The sequence below is a fragment of the Musa acuminata genome, chromosome BXJ3-8 (genome assembly GCF_036884655.1).
Source record: "Musa acuminata AAA Group cultivar baxijiao chromosome BXJ3-8, Cavendish_Baxijiao_AAA, whole genome shotgun sequence".
NCBI lineage: Eukaryota > Viridiplantae > Streptophyta > Magnoliopsida > Zingiberales > Musaceae > Musa > Musa acuminata.
Genome location: NC_088356.1, coordinates 50,479,991 through 50,502,354, shown reverse-complemented (window position 1 = coordinate 50,502,354; position 22,364 = coordinate 50,479,991). Strand labels below are relative to the sequence as shown.

Here is a 22,364-nt window from a genome sequence, read left to right as displayed (position 1 = left end):
AGAAATAGAAGTTCACCAAAGTCAAACACATTTTCTAATTTTAGATAATCCATGAAACTTCGGAGCCCAACAGATTTAGCCACAATGAAAATTAACTACCTTTCCTAATTGAGATATATAATCATTCTCAGCAAAACATCCAACGGCGGTGCACGCGCACACACACCTCACACACACCAAGGAAGCATTAAATTCGTGGTTCGTCAGACCCCCTCAACCACAAGCTGGAACCAAGAGAGCAAGCAATGCTTGTTCCAAGGACCTTCTCATGTGCTCGCAGATGTTTCTGTTTTTGCTTCTGAAGAGGCTTCACCGGTTGTCTGCACGTCTCCGGTCTTCTGCACATTCTCAGTTTTCTCTGCTTGCCCTGCTGAACACAAAAAAATCAGCACCAGGTCAGAAATAAGAAATCTACATGATTAAAATAGCAATTGAGATTTTTTATTGTCAACATGGGTTGAAAATAATTGAATCTGCAACATAGCCAATATTAAACAAGTTTGGCTGATTTACAGAAATCACCACCTTTAATGAATTGTTGGAAGCTCTTTCTTACACGATGGTCTTTTTGAGAGGAGAAGCAGCAGGGAGAATATTACTGGAACGACGTGAAGTGGAATATCTCATTTAAGTCTGACAAGTACAGAATTGGAAGAAGCAGAAAAATGGAAGAAACCAATTCTCTCTGGGATCTTATTTTGCTTGTTCTTTGAAACTGCAGAGATTTGGAGAAGTGTTGAGAACCAGGTCATCCTTTTTTTTTTTTCTTAATTGCCTAAAATTTCTCTTCTTTACATGTAACAAACCAAAAAAGAGAGAAGATTGTATTTTCCGCCTTCTCTTGCACCCAAACAATAGATGGATGCCCCATAGATCCAGGGAGTACAGGGTGATGAACGAGTACTCTAAGCAGGTTATAGGGGTTGCATTTGAAGTTCATTTGTGAGCATATGTGCCCATAATGATTCCATTATGGGAAGTAATATAAGAATTTAAATAATATATACAACATTAGGACTACTACATATTAGCTGTTTAAAGCTAAGAATTACCAAAAAAAGCATGTTCAGTTGGTTAAACAGGAGGCTTTAAGATTTTTTTCTTTTTACCTTCATCATCACTATCTTCGAAATCGTCGTCCATGGCATCACCCCCCATATTACCAAAATTCTGTAGAAGAAATGTATATATAAGAAACCATAATTCAACAGAACAAAAAATTAGTAGGAAGAAGTTTGTATTAGAATAGTCAATACCGAGAAATCCATCCCTCCCAAGTCCAAATCACCAGGACCTGATAATGTGAAAATAACAGATCTTAATCCTCTCAAATGATATACAAAATGCAAAATTCTGCAGCAAATTAAATTTAACCAAAATATGACCACCAATCAATATGCAAATGATCAAATTTGATCTATAGTATTGAAGTAACTGAATCATATCCTGCTTTTCGTTCTCCAAGCATGCATGTCTAAAGGATAATTGCTCATTCTCATTCTTAAGCTGATTAATCAGCAATGCTGAAGAATTGGACGGTTGTTTAGCTCTTCAGACAAACAATTTTTAAAAGATGCAAATCCAACAAAATTTGATTGTTGTTATGACAAAAAGTATGCTAACACAACAATCCATTCCTTCCTGGTGCCTTTGATACAGAAAAAGACCCTAATGATGGATGATCATCAGTTTACTTAGAACTCCAAATTTTCAAAGGTAATGTACATTTCAGAAGTATCACAGTATGAAACGTAATACAAAATTCATGACTTGCCTAGTCAAGGCTCACAGACACTGTCAGAAAGCCTTGGGTCAAGGCATTAAGTAAGCATTCTCAGTAATGTTAGAGAATGCATGTACTAGTAATAGAAACTCTAGCTGGGTTTTCACATTGACAGCAGGCAAATTGTCTAGAGCATGGCCTTTGATTATAATATGAAAAATGTTACTTCGGTTCAAGTTTTTCATGACAACATTTACACATCTGGTTATAGTTAGTAATAAGTGGATTCAGATACCGATCGAACAATATTATCTAGAGCGTGCACTTTAATTATAATATGAGACTGCTACTTCAGTTCACATTTTCCATAACGCATTTCCTAATGGCTAGCATAAATAAGTGGATTTAGACATTGGTCGGACCAATACATACCAACCGGTACATGCCGGTCTAACCAAGAACTGTTTTCAGATCATATAGCTTCATATGAATGGATATATATTTGTTATTTCTTCAGAAGATACCGAGTGGTACAAGTTTCTACACTGTCTGATATACTATACTGTACTGGTTTGACCAATTGTCAAAATCAACATCTGATCAAGATTTAAACCACATAAATAAGTACATAAATGATGTGTATTCTATGAATACCATCCTCTTCATGCAACTACAACAAATGGTAGAAATATTAAGACATTAAGGAAGTATACCATCATCATCTTCGTCTACCCACTTATCCCAATCAACTTTCACATAGTGAGGAGCCTTTCCATCCCCACGCAGAAGTTTTTTCCACCACCCCTTCTCTGCTTTTTCTACCACACAGAAGATAGACCTGACACCAATATTTATTTTGCTTGCCTAGTAGAAGGCATTATGTAAGCGAGGATAAACATCTGGGAACAAAAAAAATGATGAATCAATTTAAAACAAAAAAAAAGAAAAGCATACCTCTTTATTTACTTTGTCATACAGATCCATTTGTAGCTCATAGGTGTTATTTCCAGCACCAGCAGTGGCAGAAAAAGTGAAACTGCCATCGGGTTCAAGATTAACTTTCACATCTCTTGCATCAGGCAATTGAACAGTGATGTAAACTTTGTCAAGCCTCTGAGCCCATTTAACTTCAGGATGACGACTGAGAAAAGTAGCAAACAACTTGTCAGACAACGTTTAAACAATAAACAATCACAAAGGTGCATGAGACTTTTGAGTCAAATATAAACTAATATATAATCACCTTCAATAAGCATAGAAAAGTACTCATTAAGACATACAGCCATGTTCACGCTAATTCATATACAAGCTTAAGCTAATATATGACCTAAGGTTTATTCATTTTATATTAAAAAACTCTGTCTCATGGGTGGTCTGGTCTAACACTTGAACTAAATGGGGAGGGAAATACACAAACAGAGACTATAATAGAGGACGACCCACATCACTACCATGTTAGATATTTAACCACTGCCAAAACATCCACATCTTAAACTAATAGATGAGAGAGTGTTTATTGACTTATATACTAGTGTAACCAATACAATGTATTTAAAAAAAGCCAAAATTTAAGTAAAGCATTCTTCTCTTGGTATGACTAAAAAATGAGAGAGTTTCGACTGTCGGGAGCCAATCTTGAACAAAGAGTTCCATCAGCTGTCGATAGTCACCTTGCTGCGGCATGTAGAACTTGTTCTTGTTGATTTCAACAGTTAGACAGTAGGTACCGGAACCATTCTAGGCCAGCCTTAGCATCACTAAAGGAGATTCCAGGTTCACGTCCACTAATGGGATAAATCGATTTTTTTTCACTGCAAGATTGCAAGTCCATCACGATCTCTAGTGATATTGGCATTACGACGAGCTTCCATTTATTGATTCCGGGAAAGAACAGGTTAGGTCAATAACGCCGTTAGATGATGGTAATACCATATCGTAGATGACCAACAATTATCACTAGAAGCGAACGGCGAAGTAACATGCGGACAGCAGACCAAGGTTTGAAGTCTACGATGGCGGCGGCACCGAAGCTCCCGTGCCGTGCCGAAACCAAAGCCAAGGGCGAAGAGAGACTTAGACTTGAAGAGAAAATTGCATACCTCATGACTAAATCACCCTTTCTTCAGCTTCTTCCGTCCGGCGCAAATCTCCAAGCCGACGACGATGACGCCGCCCTAATTGCGCGTCCGAAGTGAGCGAGCTCTGGGAAGGGCCGCTTCGATTCCCTGAACCTTTAACCTCGTTCACACGCACGTGAGTCGCACGTGTTCAATCATCAAGTAAAGAGTCGACATGATCCGACGGTGGTGATTTATCTCATTCTTTTAATTCTTTTTCGAATAAGATTGGAAAACTTAATTGATTTTTGTGCCCTCTAATGGTCAAAATGGGGTCAATGCTTTAATAATTGCTCTTCTGTGGAACATAGAAAAAGACAAATCTATCCTTCCCCTTTTGCTGCTGCTGCTGGTGGTGGTGGTCGATGATCTCTTCTTCCTCTGTTCCTAATCCCTCCGCCAGCAATGACCAGATCTGCTCTCGGATCGATTCGACCCTCCCTTCCCCATGACCCAGAGGGTCGGGGACGAAGTGGATGGCAGGAGGAGACGGCGAGCGGCGGCACAGTGCCGTTGGAGCTGCTGATCGGCGAGCAGGCGAGGACGGAGAAGAGGGAGCGGCCGCGCGTCCGCGTACGGCTGTTCCGCCCAGTCCAAGAAAGGGGAGGACTACTTCATCGTCAGAACCGATTGCCTTGGCGTCCCCGGCGACCCGTCGTCCTCCTCCGTTTTTGCGGTACGTCACCGTCGCCGATCCCCGTCTTTGTCGGGTTCTGATTCACCGTGCTCTTGAATTCGTTGGCCCTGTCGTTGTCATCGCTGATTAGGGTTCTTGAATCACGTTGCTTGCTGAGGTCCCTGGATAACATTCGATCAAGACATCATAGTGACTTGTTGACTAGAATTTGACTAGAATGATCCTTGTCGTTGCTGAGCGAACCAGATCAAGAAGATATATAGATCTACATCAAGAAGCCGCCTAATTAATATCTTTAATCCTTTATCCTGTATGTATCCTTTAATTGACACCGTAGATCGAAAGCATGAGAGCCCCTAGAAGGGCTTTTGATTTCTAAGAACTTCTTGATGAAGTAATAATGGAACTCTTACGGTAGGCCTTAACTTGATCATCGTTATCTAATATGTGCAAAATCCTCTCAGATTGAAGATAGTTTATCCTCTTGTTTGGAAATTGTACAACTCCATGTTGGGATTGATTTTGAAGAGCTTATCTTTAAACATCCTGTTTTTACTGATGGATACTGATTATTTTGAAGAAATTAAGCCCTGATCTTAAAATCCTTTCCTTGGTTTCTTCTAGTGCTGAATTGGAATGCTTTGACTATGAGAAATGCACCGGATTGTAGTTAACTTGTTCTTTATTGTCTTGATTTATGGTAGCAAACTATTGGTTTACAGTAGGGATTTGATAAAAAGGCATATCTAGTGCACGAGGCTACCACCAATGTAAGGTCATATGATTGATTATTGGACAAACATTGGATTGGATTAATGAGATAGGAATCACTCGAGATAATAATATAAATAATTAGAAAATATAAGATATATATTTACAGAACATATCATATCAAAAGGTTCTTTTACCTTCATATTTCATTATGGTACTAATACTTCTCTAGTCACCAGAATAATTCAAACCCAAATAAAAGAAAGATCATTTAAAAAGAGCTTCTGTAGGATTTGAAATTAATAGTAAATCTTATGACACCTTTTTCTATGATAGAATTCCTATTTCTTAAAAGGTTAAGAGTAACTTCTGAACTTTCCCTTTTCTCATCCTATAAACTTTGCTGTTGGTCTCTCTTATATAGCAGTGGGTGGCAAATGTTTCAACAATAGAGCAGATTGCAAATACAATACAATAACGACAGCAACAATAAAACCGTTAGTCCCAACTATTTGGGACAATTGCAAATGCAATGAATGCAGGAAATAGTAATATCTTCTTCTCCACTTCATAGACATATGCAAACTTTTTTAATGTCTTTCCTCTAACAATATTTTTATTCTCCTTTCCCCCCTCCCACTTTTTTCTCCTTTTATGGCTACCAAGTTGGATAGAATTGGTCGAAAATAACCAACCTCAATTAAATTCAATTGACACAGACCAATTCTGATCAATTTCTAACTATAAGGCTGAGAAATCGAGAAATCATTTGTGCCTTGGATGATACTGATTTGGATTGGAATCCATATCAGAAACAAACAATATTGCAAATTATATATGGTAGTTACAAATATTTATGCTAGTGCACTACATAGACTATACTTTTCTTTTGTTCTTCTTCGAATTCATGGGTTTGATGGAGTAAAGAAATTGTTGTCTTTTGGCATTCTGTTAAGGGGACACAGTGCTGAATCTTTTTTAATAGAATTTGAACCCAGATCAAGAAGAGCATACAAAATCTTGTGAATTTGATTCTTGATTGAACTACCAATTAAACATTTGTGGATCACGGCAGAAAATATAATTCTTTGGACTTACATTGAACGACTGCTGCTATGCTTTTAAACTAACTTCTATACACTGGTCAAATCTTCCCTGCAAATCAATTAAGAATCCTTTGACCCCTATGTTTTAGATGTCATGTCCATAGTGTTCTCCATGCATTTTGGCTCATAAGGAATGGAATATGCTGATTACTTGAGTTTTGGATATGAATGAACTTACTTTTTCTAAAACTTTCTTAAGGTCCTTGATGGGCATAATGGTATTGCAGCAGCAGTATATACAAGAGAGAACTTGTTGAACTATGTAATGATCTTCGGCAGGAAAAGTGGCTTCAAGCTCTACCTTGTGCTTTGGTTGCTGGTTTTGTTAAAACTGATAAAGAAATCCCGAGAGAAGGAATGTTTTTACTTCTTTCGTATTTGTGGCATGCTGTTAGATGGTTTTCCTACACATAGGTAGCTGGTTTAAAGAATTTGCTCCATGACTTTTATCAGGTCAAACATCTGGAACCACTGTTACATTTGTGATAGTTGATGGATGGGCATCACTGTTGCTTCAGTTGGAGACTCCCGGTGCATTTTAGATGCATGGGAAAGGTTGGCTTCTGCATCGACTGTTTGATCATAGGCTAGAAGAGACTGTTGAAGAGTGAGTTCCTATATCTTGCACCATCATATATCTTTTTCCTCTATCCCATTAAATGTAATTTATGTCATGGACAGGAGGGAACCTGTTACCACCAGTGCCGGTGAACTAGGAAGGCTCAACATTGTAGGTAGTGCTGAGGTGGGTTATTGATTTAATTTTAATTATATAACAGCATCAAATACCTAAAATAAGTATTTGCTATGGTAGTTGATGTTCACAATCACAGATTTTGGTCCTTTTCAGATAGGTCCCCTTCCCTGTTGGCCAGGGGATTTATGCCTGTCCAGATCACCAGGGGATGTGGATGCTGGGGAATTTATTATTTCAGTACCTCATGTTAAAGCAAGTTAAGGTATTCCTGTACTTTCTGTTACATATGTGGATCATAAGGATTCTTCGACATATATCTCGCCACCATCCTTTTGCTGATTTTTCTTAAATCTTTAACTACTTCCCTAGTTGTCATGAGAATCTTATTTTCTTACCAGTTATCAGATGCTGGAGGAAAACTTATAATTGCTTCAGATGGCATCTGGGATGCTTCGACTTCTGAAATGGCTGCAAACTGTTTTTGCCGAGGTTTGGCTTCAGAGCTTGCTGCCAGGCAAAGTAGTTAAGGCGATTACTACCTGAATTTGTCATTTCTGAGATCTGTTGAACCAGCATGGTTTCTTGCTCCAAGCGAAAGCGTATCTGGTCATGCTGGCTCCGTCTTCTCCACCGGTTCAAAGCCATGGCAAGGTGCTGTAGCTCCCTCCTCCCTCTTTCCTCACAAACATCCTCATCGGTTTCTTATTTTCCTACTTGTTCACTGCCATATATTATTTTTGATGGGCTGCATGATCATTTCATTATATTTGTATTTGCACTAGGAACATGTTTAATGATATGATCGATTGTTTTGTTTTCGTTGTTGGCCTAAATGTCTTTTATTTTGCCCACCTGTTTTCGTTGTTGGCTTTGAACCGAGTGAATGCCAGTTGCAAGCTTCTGTACATTAACATATTGTGACTGCTTCTACTTCTTCTTTAACATGATTATTTTGTTATTCCATTTTGAATGTCATCTTAATTATCTACTCTTCGTAATTGAAATGGCAAGAGTATATATTTTGCATTTCTGTCAAACTTCAATAAATGTTCTTCTTGTTTGTCATTTATCGGTCACATAAGTAAAGTTAGTATTTCTCAAACTAAATTAACACGAATTAGATGTTTTGTTTTTTTTACTTTTAACTCTTTATCCTATATTGTGGAGAAGACACTCTTTACTGATACACTCTTAATGAAAGAAAAAGGATCACCCGAACGAACCATGTAAAAACAAACATGACAATGAACTCGATCTTCGCAACACACAACAACAACATAAAACCACGTCCCCTCAATGCCGATTCCATCTCTTGGCAACATCAGCAATCAACAACAAGCGCCCAAGCGCAGTGGCCTCGAACTTCCTCGCAAACAGGAAGCAGGAGGAGGTAGTCGTCCTGTTGTTGTAGACGCACTTGGAGCCGCTCCTCATCCTCTCCATCAACCCCAGGGAGACATCCCTGCGCTTGTAGGTGGCCGGATGTGAGCCTCCGCGGGACCAGTCCACCCAAGTGACGCTCCTGTTGGCGTTGAGCCCCGGGGCGAGCTTGGCCACCGCCGTGGGCAGGTAGTGCTCGTCCACGTAGCACGGCGGCCGGCAGTGCTCCCGGAACACCGGGTAGTACCGCCGGTCCGACACGATCCCCACGGCCAATCCCCGCTGCACCTCGAACCACTGCGACCCCTTCCGCCACTCCGCCAAGGTGACGGTGGGGTGCATGCGCCGGCTGTACCGCCCGCGGCCGGCCTTCCCGGGGTCGTCGAAGGAGCTGACGAAACTGAGGGCGGAGCCGATGAGGTAGTTGTAGATGGTGGGGAAGTCGAATAGTGGTATGCACGACTCAGAGAGGAGGACGAAGCGCTCGTTGGAGGCGTCGAGGAGCGCGTTCGCTAGGAGCCGCCGCTCCGCGTCGACCATGCTCGGCCGCCCCCACTCCACCGGCTGTGTCGCAGAGGAACAAAGTGGTAGTGTTTGTCTTCGAGGGTGTCAACTAGAATTAAACGCAGTTTGCCTAAGAAAAAGAGTTTTCTGTAACCAGCAAAGTGACCGCCCCCCTTCTCTCTCTCTCTCTCTCTCTCTAAGAGAATGTATCAGAAGAAATATATTTATGTACCAGCAAAGGTTCCACTCATGCATGCATGGAGATATCTGCAACAGATGAGTGAACAGATACTATACTGACATGATCAAGGAGCAAATGCAGCTGACCTTGCTTGGTATTCTTCTCCTGTAGAATACCGACTCCTCCGGTGGCTCCTCTTCCAAGTCCGGAGACGCGTGGATGTAGACGGAGAAGAGCCCATCATGCCCTCGAAAGAACCTCTCCCACAACACCCTAAACGGAATCCTCCCCCTCGTCAGGAACATGAACGCCACCTTCGCCTTCCTGCGGCCCTCCACCGCCCGCGGCACCGCCGACGCACGCCGCAGCAGCTCCTCGTCGCTCATTGAGTGCCACAAGCTTCCCCCGGCGTCGGCGTTTCTCGCGGCCTCGTATACCGGGTTGGCAAGAGCGATACCCGTCATGGAGGACTGCAGAGTGTAGGTACCAAAGCAGAGATCTGCAAAGACCAAGGACTTGGCGAAATGAAGGGCGACAAGTGATCCCAAGGCGAAGAAGATGACTAGCGAGAAGCAGCTCAGAAGAGTTGTCACGGTGAAGCTCCATTCCCGGAAGCCTCTTCGGGTCTTCGACGTCTCCTTCATCCAACCTAATCTCTCTGTGGCTACTTCAAAGAGGATGGTGTAAGTGTTGTGAGTGCTTGTTTGATGGCTTCTGTAGCAAGAGACGGTGCTCAAAAGGAAGGGAAGCTCAAAATGGTCGAGAAGTCACATGGAGAGCTGTTGGAGAGGTCGGGATTTTAATGGAACATGGAAATCTGTGGTGGGGAACCCTAAAAAAGCTTACTTGGAGTTCAGGGAAAGGGCTCTGTTGTGTGTGGAGAATGAGTGCTTTACAGTCGATGAATGAGAGAGAGAGAGAGAGAGAGAGAGAGACTGTTTCTCGTGTTAATATGAGGTTATGATAATAACTTGTGAGTTATATCCATGCATTGGGTTTATCCGTACGGCTCGGTCTGAATTATGTGGGCCGTTGGGGGACTCAATTCCGGTCCGGCCCATATGACACCGAACCAACCAACAAACGTAAAAGAGGGTTCCTTCGATCGATCGCATCCGGAGTGCAGCAGCGGCATGGCCGGCGACGACCAGGCGGAGGACGCGAGGAGGGAGGCGGCATTGGCCTGTACACCGCTCTTCCAACCCAACTTCAGGCCTTCCAAGGCCACGCAAGCACAGCTCGACAAGCTCAAGGTGACGATCCTCTTCTCCTCCTCTTCCTGGTCCTCGAGTCGCCGTAGATTTCTTGGGCCCTTCGCGAGAATCGCTCCCGCTCCCATGGGTGGTGCTTGTCATTGTTGGTCGGTCTCGAGATAGCTGTAGCTTTTTCATGCTCTGTAGATTCTGATTGACACATGGGGCAGGAATTACACAAGAAGCGCTTGCAACTCAAAGAAAAAGAAGAGGTGACGAGATTGAAAGGTACCTTATTGTATTCTTGGATCTTCTGCTGTCGTAGTAATTTGTTGATTCGTGATTTTTAATCCCTTCAGGGAGCTCTCAGAGGCGCGGAAAGATATGTGAGGAGGACACTGATGTCAAGAACAGCACAAATTCTTCAGCAAGTAGTGCTGATGGCAGTTCAAGTGTTTCTCCATTAGAGCAAAGGTCTGGTTTGGTATGTCAAAAACTGCTGTTGCTTCTGTTGATTAGCAATAATATGCAATAGTCATGGAGACTTCTTAGTTCTGGTCTACTGCTCTCACATCTCTAGCCTTGAAAGGTAGAAAATTTTGGTATTAATGTAAATTATTATTCGAGTCTGAAACAAGATTTCTTTAAAAGGATCTGGACCGTGAAAATTAAAAAAAAAATTAACCATATGCTTTTATAATCGAATAAAAATGCTTCTGCCAGTTTTCTTTGCCAATCATTGTGATTTTTTTCTCTTTGTACATATTTGACCTTTTCTTTCTGTTTTAACAAAACTTGTCTTATTTTTTTTCGGCTGCACAAAAATCAGTGTGCAGAAAATATATAAAATCAGCACAGACATGACTCTTACACATACAGCTAACAGCATTGATTCTGGCAAAATTATATACCCTTCCCTATGTGCATGAATGGATTTGAATTTTTGAAACTTGAAGAGGACATACAATCCTTGATGATTTACTATGGTGCTGTTAATTTTGTGTGTAAGCAACATCTCATATTTTTTTACTTAACTCATTTAGAAAAAATTGCTGGTGTTTAGTTTGTTTAAAGAACGAACACATCCAGAATTTGTATTTCTTAAGGAAACTTCACTTCTAAATTGTTGGGAAAGTAATTGTGTTCTCTTCATTTAATCAGGATCAGAGAGCTCCCACTTTGGTGTCAAATAAAAGAAGAAAGTTACACTGGGGGTATCATTTTTTCTATAACTACCTGAAGCCTTAAGCATTTATTTCCTGTTACCATTGTTGTATGACTTGTATATCCATGTTTGTGATGTTTGATTATTTCTCAACATTGATATCCTACACATTGTATTATTTCATAATTTATATTTCATCTTTCATCAACTCATATTACACATTACATATTTTATATGAAGCACTTTATGAAATTGTTTTGGTCATCTGCTTGTAAGTTAGATTTAATAATTGTTGATTACCGGCATTTATATGTTGTTAATGCCCGAAAGTCTGGGATATATTCCCATATTTAAATAAAAGTAGTCAACAGCTTGCAAATTAGATTTATTATTGTTGTTAGTTTCCGTTTGTATGTTGCCTACGTCAAAAAGGTATTTGATATATATATATATAAATTTTTTTTTTTCTGTTCTTAACAAAACACTATAATTTCATCAACGAAAAATAGTGTGCTTCATGCTGTGCCATCCTTGATGTATTTCATATTTCTCATTTTTCTTACTAATCTAAAATTATTTGCATTCTTATAAACAATTGCATGGACAACAAAATTCACTTTTGGCTTTCTTCATTTTGCCAAATAACTTCCTAAGTGCTGTCACTCGGGATTCCTGAGTTCTTGTGAAGTAAAATTGTTCTGCTAAACTTGGATCCTACATCCACTCTTATAAAGCAGATATGACATCCATCCCTTTTAAATCATTTCATCTTTAATATTTTTCTAATAGCAACTTCTTTATATCTGCTAGGAAATTACTTAAGGGTCACTTTCTTTTTGGCAGCCTTGATGCAAAGGAAAGATGGGAAAGAAAGGCAAATATGTGACGAAGACACTTCAGAAACAGGTTTGATTTGAAAAATTAGTTGCTTGAAAATCTGTAGTTAGGAACTTTTAAGAACTGGTAAACAGTTCGAAGTTCCAACCAAGGAAATTTGCTGTACCTGGGTGAAATATATTGTTGATCTTAAAAGAATTTCCATGATTTTAGTTGCCAACTATTATAATGCCGTTTTAAAAGAATTTCTCTAGATTGAAAATGAAAAGCCTTCCAGAGCTATCAACGAAAAGTCTAGACTATGAAATGAAGTAACTTTATCATAATAAAAGTAGTAATATCATCCAAGCATAGACCTTAAGGCCTTACAAGCATCTATATATCCCTTTGAGGGGCTGCTATTACCTTAAAACCTGTGATCTAACTACAGAGCCACTCTATCTTGTCTCCTTTTTGGGCTAGAAGAAGCATTCCTAGTCGTTCTTGTCTTCTTCAATGCACTCCTACTGGGATTAGGACTCTGCAGTCCTGTTGTAACTGGGCTTGAAAGTTTGCTTAATTGGTTTAGGAGTCCATTTAAAGCCTTTCCAAATCCATCCGATCCATTACGTCAAAATAGGCATTGTTAGCCATCAAGTCAGCAGCCAGATCTGATCCCAAGTCATGAGCATTGACATTGGCGGCCCTAACAGAAATAGGGTTAGCTAACTTGTGTAGCCTTCTACAGAGCTGAATAACCCCATATGGCCATTTCTTGGTCAGATATGGTTTGGTTAGACTCTAGTCCAATTTAAGTGTGAATTGCCTCATAACAATACAATGGTCCACTCTTCAGAGTTACCGTCCGCAAATGAAGTGTCAATATTGCACTCCTATAATAAATGAGATCAATTGTTTCATCCTCATTGAGATCTCCCAATAAGTAATACTTCAAACTTTTGTGTTTATCATTTCCATTCCAAGCAAGATTTTTGGAAAGTTTGTTTGCTGAAAATGTGTCACAATAAATTGGAGTGGGTCATTGTTTAAATTGTATTTTTTGTATCAAATAGCTTGATATGCACATAATTTTGCAGTTACAAACTATGGCCTTGTTAGTTACTCAAGTAGCAACATATTCTAATGTGCTTCATCGATCATCTGGATCTCATGTGTAACCACTATTTATAAAGTCAAACCTGAAGCATGGTGGAAACAAATTGGGATATCGAGCATCATGATATTTGGAACAAGGCATTTGCTCACACTTCAACTTATAGATCAATGCACTTACTTCTAGATCTCTTGAATGCACTAGAGATTAACTTGATATTTCTTGTTTTATAACTCAATGGACACAATAAAAAAATTTGGTGATGTATTCATCAGTCATCTGTCACCTAGGTAGACCATGTAAGAATGATATTTTTTTATCACAGTTCAATTTGCTTGACAGTGTCTATGCTGATGAATTGTGTGTTGATCCAGTATCAAATAATGTAGTGAGAGAACAACATTTTATTTATGCAGTGAATTTATGATGGAAAATAGATAACCATGTCCTGTGACTCTTGTCATATCATACAGTGAGATTTTTTATACTTAAGATGGTGGAGGTGCTAGATTGTGGTTGAAGGTCTCTTGATCATCTTCCACGTCTTCATTGATTATGACCATTAAGTTGTGTGACTTGCACCTGTGTCTAGGAATCCATCTTTTGTTGTAGTGAAGCAACGCCCTTAAGCCACCACTCTAATTCTATTGTAGATATTGTTATTGCTATTTGTTGGCCTGAGCAAAGTTGTTGATGCCACTTTTGAGGAAACTCAAGCCTTGCCAGCAAGCAAGTCATTGGTGCTGGAACTTCTAAAAGTGTTTATGACCGCATGGTCATAATCAACTTCATTTAATTTTAAAATTATGTGACATCATTTGAAACTACATCAGGTAGGCTTTTCAAGAACTGTTGCCTCATCAAAATAGTTGTATCAATGGTTTTGTAGTTAGCATGTCTTTTAACAATCATGGTTCAGATCCACCAATAGTTTATTTTATCAATTATTAATGAATGATTCACATTAATTAACGTATTGAACTCGGTCAGAACTAGTTGATGTTATATGTAGTTGTGTTATGTAGAGTAAGGGCATGCCCATTGAGTTTCTCCCATGTGGTAGACCCAGAACAACATCCAGACATTCTGAGCTCCAAAATTTTTGAACATTCGAGAAAGGTAATTGATTCCTTAAAAGATGGGATAAACTACCTAGAAGTACATTTATATCAAGTAATGTTTGCTTCTGAAGTTCCTCTTGATATTCTTTCGGTGATCCCTTTGAGGTCAACATATGCATCATCGCTTCATAATTTACTATATGGAAGGTATCAAATCATATCATTATAGCCTTTGTGAGTTGAACCCATGATAGTTTTCCTGCTTGAGCCAAGTAGTACCACACCAAGTCATTGCTTCTTTAGGTGGGAAGATACATATTTGCTTCTTTAGGTGTGGTCATATAGCAAAAAGTTTGCTTGATGTGTGAGATTTAGTTCGTCAGATCATTGCAATCAGCTCAAAATTTTGATTTTACCAGTTTGGTGTTCAGGACCAAGATATTGAGATTGTTGATTTGGGACACTAGAGGGATGTAATGTCATCGATTTGGTGATAGCAATTGATTGTTTTGTGGCATCAACAAATAGGGTGGCACTTAAGCATATTGGCCAGTGAAAAGCTCTAGTGATAGTAGGTGTCAAAGAATAGTTCAGCCCTCCCCTGATGGTGCTCTTGGTTGGCAGAAATTGCTGATAACCCCAAGATTTGCTTGATTTTGTTGTTGGCACTGCAATATGTGGTTGTTGAGCATGATTTTATTGTTTCCACATTGATGTAATTTTGATCCTGGTCACGTAAGAGATGGTACGGACATTGCCAATTTGTCACAGGGATTGATGGTATGACTGGCCCATTATGAGAATGCCATATTGGCTGATCACGGCAGGGAGGTTCATAGGCTATATATGTTGATATGTGATGTTGCTTGGGATGCGTCAACATCCATGGTTTCATATCTGTTGTTTGTCTTAGCTTTTTCTTTGTTGATGCTTTACTCAATTGACACAAAAACTTAATCAGTATTGTGAGTAGTGTTCTCACTAACTAGATTCGGTGAAGACTATAGTATAGCAATTATGATATGATTACACTTGTTAGTTCTTGGAGGCTATCATTCATGTGCTTGATCTTGTAGGAAAACTTGGTCTTGAATGTTTGGAGTATTGCTTTCACTAAAGTTTTCTCCTTGCCTTCCATCTTCTCTTCTACCTTGGTCAAGATGGCTGTAAGCCTAGGTGATTCATCTTCGATTATCTCAGCATTCATTGAAGACTTCTCCATGGATAACATCATAGAATCATGTGAGATGAATCATAGAATTCAGTCCATTCTGATACCAAAATATTAGAATGTTAACATGTGTTTCCCTGATTCAAAGAAAATAAGAAGCCTCCCAAAACTATTTACCAGAAGACAACTATGAAATTGTAATAATTTATCTCAATATTAGTAAAGGGATCTTCCAAGCATAGACTTAAGGTCATTTAAACAATTTATGTTTTTTGCACAACTATTATACCAAAACCCCAAATCTGACTAGAAAACTAACTAGTCCAAGAACTTCTATTTCACCCATAAAAATATAAAAATAGCATAGTGATCATTGCACTACAGTGTTACCACAGTACTGCCATAGTATCTTCCCCTCTCCTCTTCCATGTGGGTTAAGAGAAGATTGCCCAGCTGCCTTACCTCTTTTGGTGCAGTCCTAATGGGATTAGGACTCTTGTTTGACTTCCAACTTGCTCTAGTCTACTATAGTTCTATTGTAACTGGGTCTGGCACAAGTATCCTTTGACCATATAGAACATTTCCTAATCTTCCATTGCACTCTGCATCACCTCCAGATCAAAATAGCCATCGTGTAGTAACCACACCCATCATGGTCAACTCTATGGGAAATAGGGCTGGCTGCCACATGCATCCTTAACAGTGTTGGAGTCCCATCGATTATCTATACATGTTCTGTTTGGGTCCAAGTTTCTTAACAGTGATTATTGAAGCAAATAAGTTTTGTTGGAGATCCTTTTTTTTTGCTATGTTGAATTCGTAAACTTGCTGCCAGGTTTGAAGGCTCTGGTCAGGTTGATAACGACCAATAACAATTGCCTCATGATTCAAGGATGACGTGTTCTGTCATGGAAATTGGAGGAACATGGAACCTGCTTGCTTCCTATATATTTTGTTGCCACCAATAGATAAAGAAGATGGATGAGCTCATGAGCTATTACTTTGTTATTTTAATTTTTATCTATTTTTGTTGATTCTTTTTGTGTTTTATTACCAGATAATGTGGGTGCATTTTCTTTATGCTCAAAACAAAACGAACCATGTCAGTCATGATGCTAGACATAATTTTGTATACAACCTTGCTCTGTCTGCTTTAGACAAATCAGAAATCTCATTCTTCTCTGCTGTTCTGATATAAATTCATGGGTAATAAAAGATTCGGGTGCCATCAAAGTGAACATAATTTAGTTACAAGAAGCTGGGATATGCTTGCCAGCATGATTATGATGATTCTGATGCTTTTAGTTTAGTTAGAACTGTTCATCCTAAAGCGAAGTTGAAAATTGCTAGTCTGAGAAGATATCTTCAGTGTAGTTACATGTCATTGCAGGATCCATTTAAACTTTTGTTAGGTTAAGTTAAAGCCATATACATCTCTAGGAACTTCTTAAAGATAGCTTGAATGATTCAGATCAGAGTACTTGTATTATTTTGTTACAGGAGGAGATATATCTAAATGTTTCTTTTTCTTTCTTTTGTCTTACATCATAAGGTTAGCCAAGCTAGTATGAGGTGCTTGTAGAGTGTAACATCATGCCACCAAAAGGATTTAGGGTCCACAAGGACCACATTAGGCTGCATATGATAGAAGCTGCATGACATGTATTCAAAATTTTTTGTTGGAACTGACCTGTATGTGGCATGACTCACAAATTCCCACTTGTATACAGCAGCTGCAAATGCTGTAGGCAGCATGCTTAATGTTGTATGTCCCTTGTGTGTGTCATGAGCAAAAGAAAACTTTTGTGATATGAAGCAAGCATGTGATGTCAGGAAATTATCTGCATGTTACTGAGACATGCTGCCTTAAGTTTGGCATGGATGACAGATATCTTCTCTTATCATGTTAATAGGCTGTCATTTATCTGTTAAATCTAATATTGATGTGCAGTGGTTTTGAATTTAATATTTATGTAGTAATTATGTTATTCTAATGATAGTGAAAACTAAGAAACCGAATTCTGTTGACACTACATTAATTTCAGTTTATCTGTAGAGTGAGGCTTGATGTCTAGATTAAAATATCTTTTTTCTGGGGCTTTTGTGATATCTTTCTGTTTTTTCCAGTATGATAACTTGGGAGGATTATTTCAATCTAATGCTTGGATCCCAAAAGTGGGGCTGTGCATGATTTGTGGTGTCACTGGCAAACACATTTCTTTCAATCATCAACTCTGTCTGATTAGATGAAAGAAAAGCAACAATGGTGGATTGACAATTGGACCATTCACATGACATGAGATGATAACTTGGTGCAGACACATCATGCAGCAAATCTAGTGCAAGGTGGTGCTCAGACCAATTGCAGATATAATTCCTGGGGACAAGTATCCTTCAGTGGATAAGTTGTCTCAAACATCCTGGAGTGCCATTGCCAGATCATTCAGACATTATCAGTGAAGAAGCACTTGGAAGTGATCAATCCTTTTTTGAGTGGGACCACCCTGCCCACCTGACTTGAGAGTTCAAGAAATCACAATAAGACATTGTGCCCAGTCTTTGATCTGTTACTGTTGTTCTGGATACTTTTTCCCCTTATGTCAGTGAATGATGATAATGACATACTGTTGGTATTAGTATTGTCATGACTATTTAGGATCCATTATATAGATCTTTAAGTAATATTCTTAAAGAGCAATTGAATCTTGTTTTGAGGCTAGAATATGGATGATCCAATCTTCAGTTCCACTTGGCCACTACAATGTTATGTAAAGGCAAAGGTTCTAATGGATAAATCCTTTGAAAAGTTATCTTCTAATTGATCCATATGGTCAAAGGGTAGAACAGATAAGAACCACATAGCTCCAAAAGTGCAGGTGCAATCTGAGCCAGCAACAATTTCCATTCAATGGGAAACACAGCTCAGTGGCCATTTGGTGAAGCAATGTGGCCTTTCAGAGATTCAAGTGGTCACAGTGAAAAACTTTAGTTCAGATGATGATGATGATGAAAACAACTGCAAAGCTGTTGCCTTAGTGGCCTATTCCCACCTGAACATCATCATACATACAAGTCATCATATTTTATGTGAAGTTGGTGTTTCTTCCAACTTATTTGGCTGGCAGACCTATCAAATGCTGCATGCCCTACTTGTTCAATGACAAGGACCACATGCCAATCCACTGGTACTATAAAAAGTTCTTGTGTGATTGGTGTTTTGCATCATTGTCAGATCTGGATCCCTAGCTGGGGCCTCTCTCTCTCTCTCTCTCTCTCTCTCTCTCTCTCTCTCTCATTCTCTCTCTCTCTCTTAATCAACCTTGAGCTTGAATCAATTGACATTGAAGGAGTGTTCTTATGTCTTTGTTCTCATCCAAGAGGATCAGTCATGTCAGTCAAATACTTTAGGAAAAAGCATAATGGTATTATTGCAGAACTTATGTTGCCATTCATCTTCTTTTTTCACATATTTGCCAACCAAATAACATAAAGTGCTATGTTTGTCATTATATTCTGTTTAAAGTATATATGTCACTTCAACATTGGTATCAGTCCATGTGTTCATTCATCTTCTTTTTTCACATATTTTCCAACCAAATAACATCAAGTGTTATGTTTGTCATTATATTCTGTTAAAAGTATATATGTCACTTCAACATTGGTATCTGTCCATACATGTTTAGATAGGTTTTGCCTACATTATTGACACAATCATGAGGAACATTTTAACTTCATATATTTGGTTAAGTTAAACATCTTGTTTAACTTCACCTTTGTCATCTCCATATGAATAAATATAGTTGACCATTGTTTAACACTACTGTTAAACTTTTTGAAATATTTTATCTGATAACATTACTTACTCCTGTCTCACCTGAGTCCAAATTAACTTATCCACCTGATAAAGTACTTGAAACACATGCATCCTAAGTTTAACTTGATCGCATATATGGTGAAACATTAATGTATTTTCAGAAAATAAATGACAAATATATATATATATATATATATATATATATATATATATATATATATATATATATATATATATTTGATGGCCTAAGAAGTTCTTCTTTCTAACAGAAACAAATTCTTAGCACAATTCATTTGTAATCAAGTAGGTAAAATACATAACTGAAGAAAATATAGGGCAAATTACAGTGACTTTCTCACATGTTAGAAGAGCAACATAACCATGAGTAAACTGGCCAAAATTGGACAAGCAATCTTGGGTGACACATGACATGTCCGTCTTCTCCTTCTAAGAAAATACTACTTCATGAAGGTCTTTATGCAAAAAGATTTATATACTTAAAAAGAGTCTTGTTATAGAAAAATATCATTGATATACTGGTTAGTCTGATTTGGTTTGAACCCGTATGTATAGGATTGTCCAATGCACTTTAGAGATGACACATGTATAAAGACCAAGGTCGAGAGAGGTTTCTTAACCTGAGTCGCTCGAGTTAGTAATCCGAGATCCTCAAATATTGATTCGAGTAGTTCAAATGAGTCATTTGTAGTTTAAGATATCTTTTTGTACCTTAGGAGATAAGAATAATGTTTGTAATTGTCCATCGTAATGGATAATCCTTGTCATAATGGATGAGAATGAAGTTTGTGATTATTTTTCTTACCCTAATGGATGAGAATGAAGCTTGAGTTTACCTACTTTGAATCTTCATCGCATATGGGTGGAGAGTGACTTGGATCCCATGTGACAATCACGTGTTAGTTGATATTATATTCCCTATCATTTATTCCCCTCTGAAGGCATGCTTTGGGGGTCCTTGTGAGAGGGGCTCGAAGTAAGTCGTTTAGTTTATTTATCATAGGAGCATCCGGGATCTCCTCTTGCGGGTCGAGCTTTTTCATCTCACACATCTTAAACATATTTTACCTTGTGCATCTACTATAGTAGATTTCTATTGTTGTAGGTTGGTTTCTCTTAACTCATATGTCTCGAGCACATTTCGTCATATGCTTCCACCGTAGCAAATTTCTTCATGTTAGTTGAGTTTTCTCGACTCATATGTCTCGGGCATGTTGGCTTATGCCTCCGTCATGATGGATTTTTTCAAGCGGGTCGAGTTTTCCTAACTTATGCGTCTTTTGTATATTTCGCCCTACACTTCTGCTATAGCAGATTTTTGCTGGTGTAGGTCAAGTTTTTTCGACACATGCTTAAAGCACATTTTGCTCTATACCTTCGTCATAGCGAATTTTTTCATGAGAGTCAAATTTTCTCGACTCATGCATCTTGGACATATTTTACCTTGTGCCTCTACCATAGTAATTTTTTCTTCATGCGGGTCAAAAGTTTTTGACTCGTGCATCTCAAGTAGACTTGGTCTTGTGCATCCGTTATAGCAAATTTCTCTTCACGAGGGTCAGGTTTTTCCTATTCACACATCTCCGGTGCATTTGGCTTTATGTCTCTATTGTAGTATATTTCTTTTCATACGGGTTGGATTTTCTTGACTCATACGTCTCGGGCACATTTGACCTCGCATCATCGTAACAAATATCTTTTAGCACGGGTCGAGTTTTCTGACTCACATGCCTCGGGCACATGTGGCCTTGTACCTTCCACCGTAGTGGATTTTTCTTCATGCGGGTTAGGTTTTCCTAACTCACATATCTCATGCATATTTGGCCTCACGCCTCTATCATGATAGATATATCTTGGCACGAGTCGGGTTTCTCGACTCACATGCCTTGGTCACATTTGGTCTCGTGCCTCCATCAAGACGGATATATATTAGCATGGGTTAGATTTCATAGCACATGCCTAGGGCACATTTGGCATTGTGCCTCTACCGTAATGGATTTCTCTTTAGCAGGTTAGATTTTCCAAACTCATGCGTCTCGGATGCATTTGACCTTGTGACTCTGTCGTGACAGATATATCTTAGCACGGGGCGAGTTTTCTAACTCATACGCCTCATGCATATTTGACCTTGTGCCTTAACCATAGTAGATTTCTCTTCACATGAGTTGGGTTTTCCTAACTCATGTGTCTCCAACGTATTTGATCTTGCATCTTCACCTAGCAGATTTTACAAGAGGTGTAGCCATCAAGCGAAGCCATCTAGCTCGATGATATAGTGCTCTCAAGAGGTGTAGCCATTGCTCTTAGCGATATCACCGTTGTAAGCATTGCTAACATGCTTGAAGAGCAAGTCAAGGGTAATGGACTTTCCGTCACCACTATCTCTTAGGTGAAAAGTCATATATTGAAATACTAAATTATATAATTTGAGTCGAAAAGCCATATATTAAAATTAAAATTTACTAAACAACTTTGAAGTGGAAGCGGTGGAAATGGATGCTCAGATTTGATCTCTATGTGGGAATTTGACATTGCCATTGTTCATGAAAACCTTAAAGCACTCTCAAATTTTAATTTAATATAAGGGAAAGGAACTTACAATTTGACTTGTGTTTTTCTTTTTTTGGTGAGATGGCAAAAGTATCAAGTGCCAACTATCGGGTGATGATCAAATGACAAGGATCAAAACAATTTTAAAACAGAAGAGAACCCTTAGTTCCTTTCTCTCATTTGATTTCTTTATTATGATCATTTTACCAACTTATCTTTGGAGGATAACATATTAATTATTTTATGCACCAAACTAGTCCAATGAACTTTCAACTCCTCCAAGGAAGCCAAGACCTTCAAACAATTACAACTTAAATCTACAAAAATTATGCTATGAAATCAATCAAATGATATCTTTCTTATCTCAACAATTCTTGGCTAAATGTCATCTCCTCAAAAACATTTA

The 22,364-nt window shown here is 38.7% G+C and overlaps 3 protein-coding genes and 1 long non-coding RNA gene across 15 annotated transcripts; 2 read left to right on the top strand and 2 right to left on the bottom strand.

Moving 5' to 3' along the window:
- Nucleotides 1-11: 11 nt before the first annotated feature.
- Nucleotides 12-3,980, bottom strand: LOC135645374 (uncharacterized protein OsI_027940-like). Of its 2 annotated transcripts, none has more exons than XM_065163694.1 (6): nt 3,823-3,980; nt 2,678-2,864; nt 2,437-2,587; nt 1,257-1,294; nt 1,110-1,170; nt 12-370 (listed from the first exon to the last, which is right to left on the bottom strand). In XM_065163694.1, the coding sequence occupies exons 1-6, from the start codon at nt 3,825-3,827 to the stop codon at nt 267-269; spliced, it is 546 nt and encodes a 181-aa protein (XP_065019766.1). In that variant the 5' UTR covers nt 3,828-3,980; the 3' UTR covers nt 12-266. The 2 variants fall into 2 exon arrangements, with proteins under 2 accessions (XP_065019766.1, XP_065019767.1); XM_065163695.1 differs by having other exon boundaries at nt 12-367.
- A 162-nt stretch (nt 3,981-4,142) lies between these two features.
- On the top strand, nt 4,143-9,366 carry LOC135645375 (uncharacterized). Of its 6 annotated transcripts, XR_010498759.1 has the most exons (6): nt 4,150-4,516; nt 6,748-6,901; nt 6,976-7,039; nt 7,145-7,253; nt 7,390-7,642; nt 9,228-9,366. It is a non-coding gene; the product is annotated as an uncharacterized LOC135645375 (long non-coding RNA). The 6 variants fall into 6 exon arrangements; XR_010498760.1 differs by lacking the exon at nt 9,228-9,366 and having other exon boundaries at nt 4,143-4,516; nt 6,525-6,901; nt 7,390-7,809; XR_010498758.1 differs by lacking the exon at nt 9,228-9,366 and having other exon boundaries at nt 4,143-4,516; nt 6,494-6,901; nt 7,390-7,809.
- Nucleotides 7,690-9,708, bottom strand: LOC135645373 (glycosyltransferase BC10-like). The gene is made up of 2 exons (XM_065163691.1): nt 9,203-9,708; nt 7,690-8,935 (listed from the first exon to the last, which is right to left on the bottom strand). The coding sequence occupies exons 1-2, from the start codon at nt 9,698-9,700 to the stop codon at nt 8,285-8,287; spliced, it is 1,149 nt and encodes a 382-aa protein (XP_065019763.1). The 5' UTR covers nt 9,701-9,708; the 3' UTR covers nt 7,690-8,284.
- Nucleotides 9,709-10,078: 370 nt separating this feature from the next.
- Nucleotides 10,079-18,291, top strand: LOC103995755 (uncharacterized). Of its 6 annotated transcripts, XR_010498755.1 has the most exons (7): nt 10,079-10,309; nt 10,480-10,537; nt 10,609-10,723; nt 11,411-11,463; nt 12,258-12,320; nt 15,482-15,581; nt 16,412-16,750. XR_010498755.1 is itself a non-coding variant. In XM_009416441.3 (6 exons), the coding sequence occupies exons 1-6, from the start codon at nt 10,079-10,081 to the stop codon at nt 17,706-17,708; spliced, it is 525 nt and encodes a 174-aa protein (XP_009414716.3). In that variant the 3' UTR covers nt 17,709-18,291. The 6 variants fall into 6 exon arrangements, 5 of the variants coding, with proteins under 5 accessions (XP_009414716.3, XP_009414718.3, XP_009414714.3 ...); XM_009416441.3 differs by lacking the exons at nt 15,482-15,581; nt 16,412-16,750 and adding an exon at nt 17,704-18,291; XM_009416443.3 differs by lacking the exons at nt 15,482-15,581; nt 16,412-16,750 and adding an exon at nt 17,704-18,283 and having other exon boundaries at nt 10,609-10,733.
- The last annotated feature ends 4,073 nt before the right edge of the window (nt 18,292-22,364 follow it).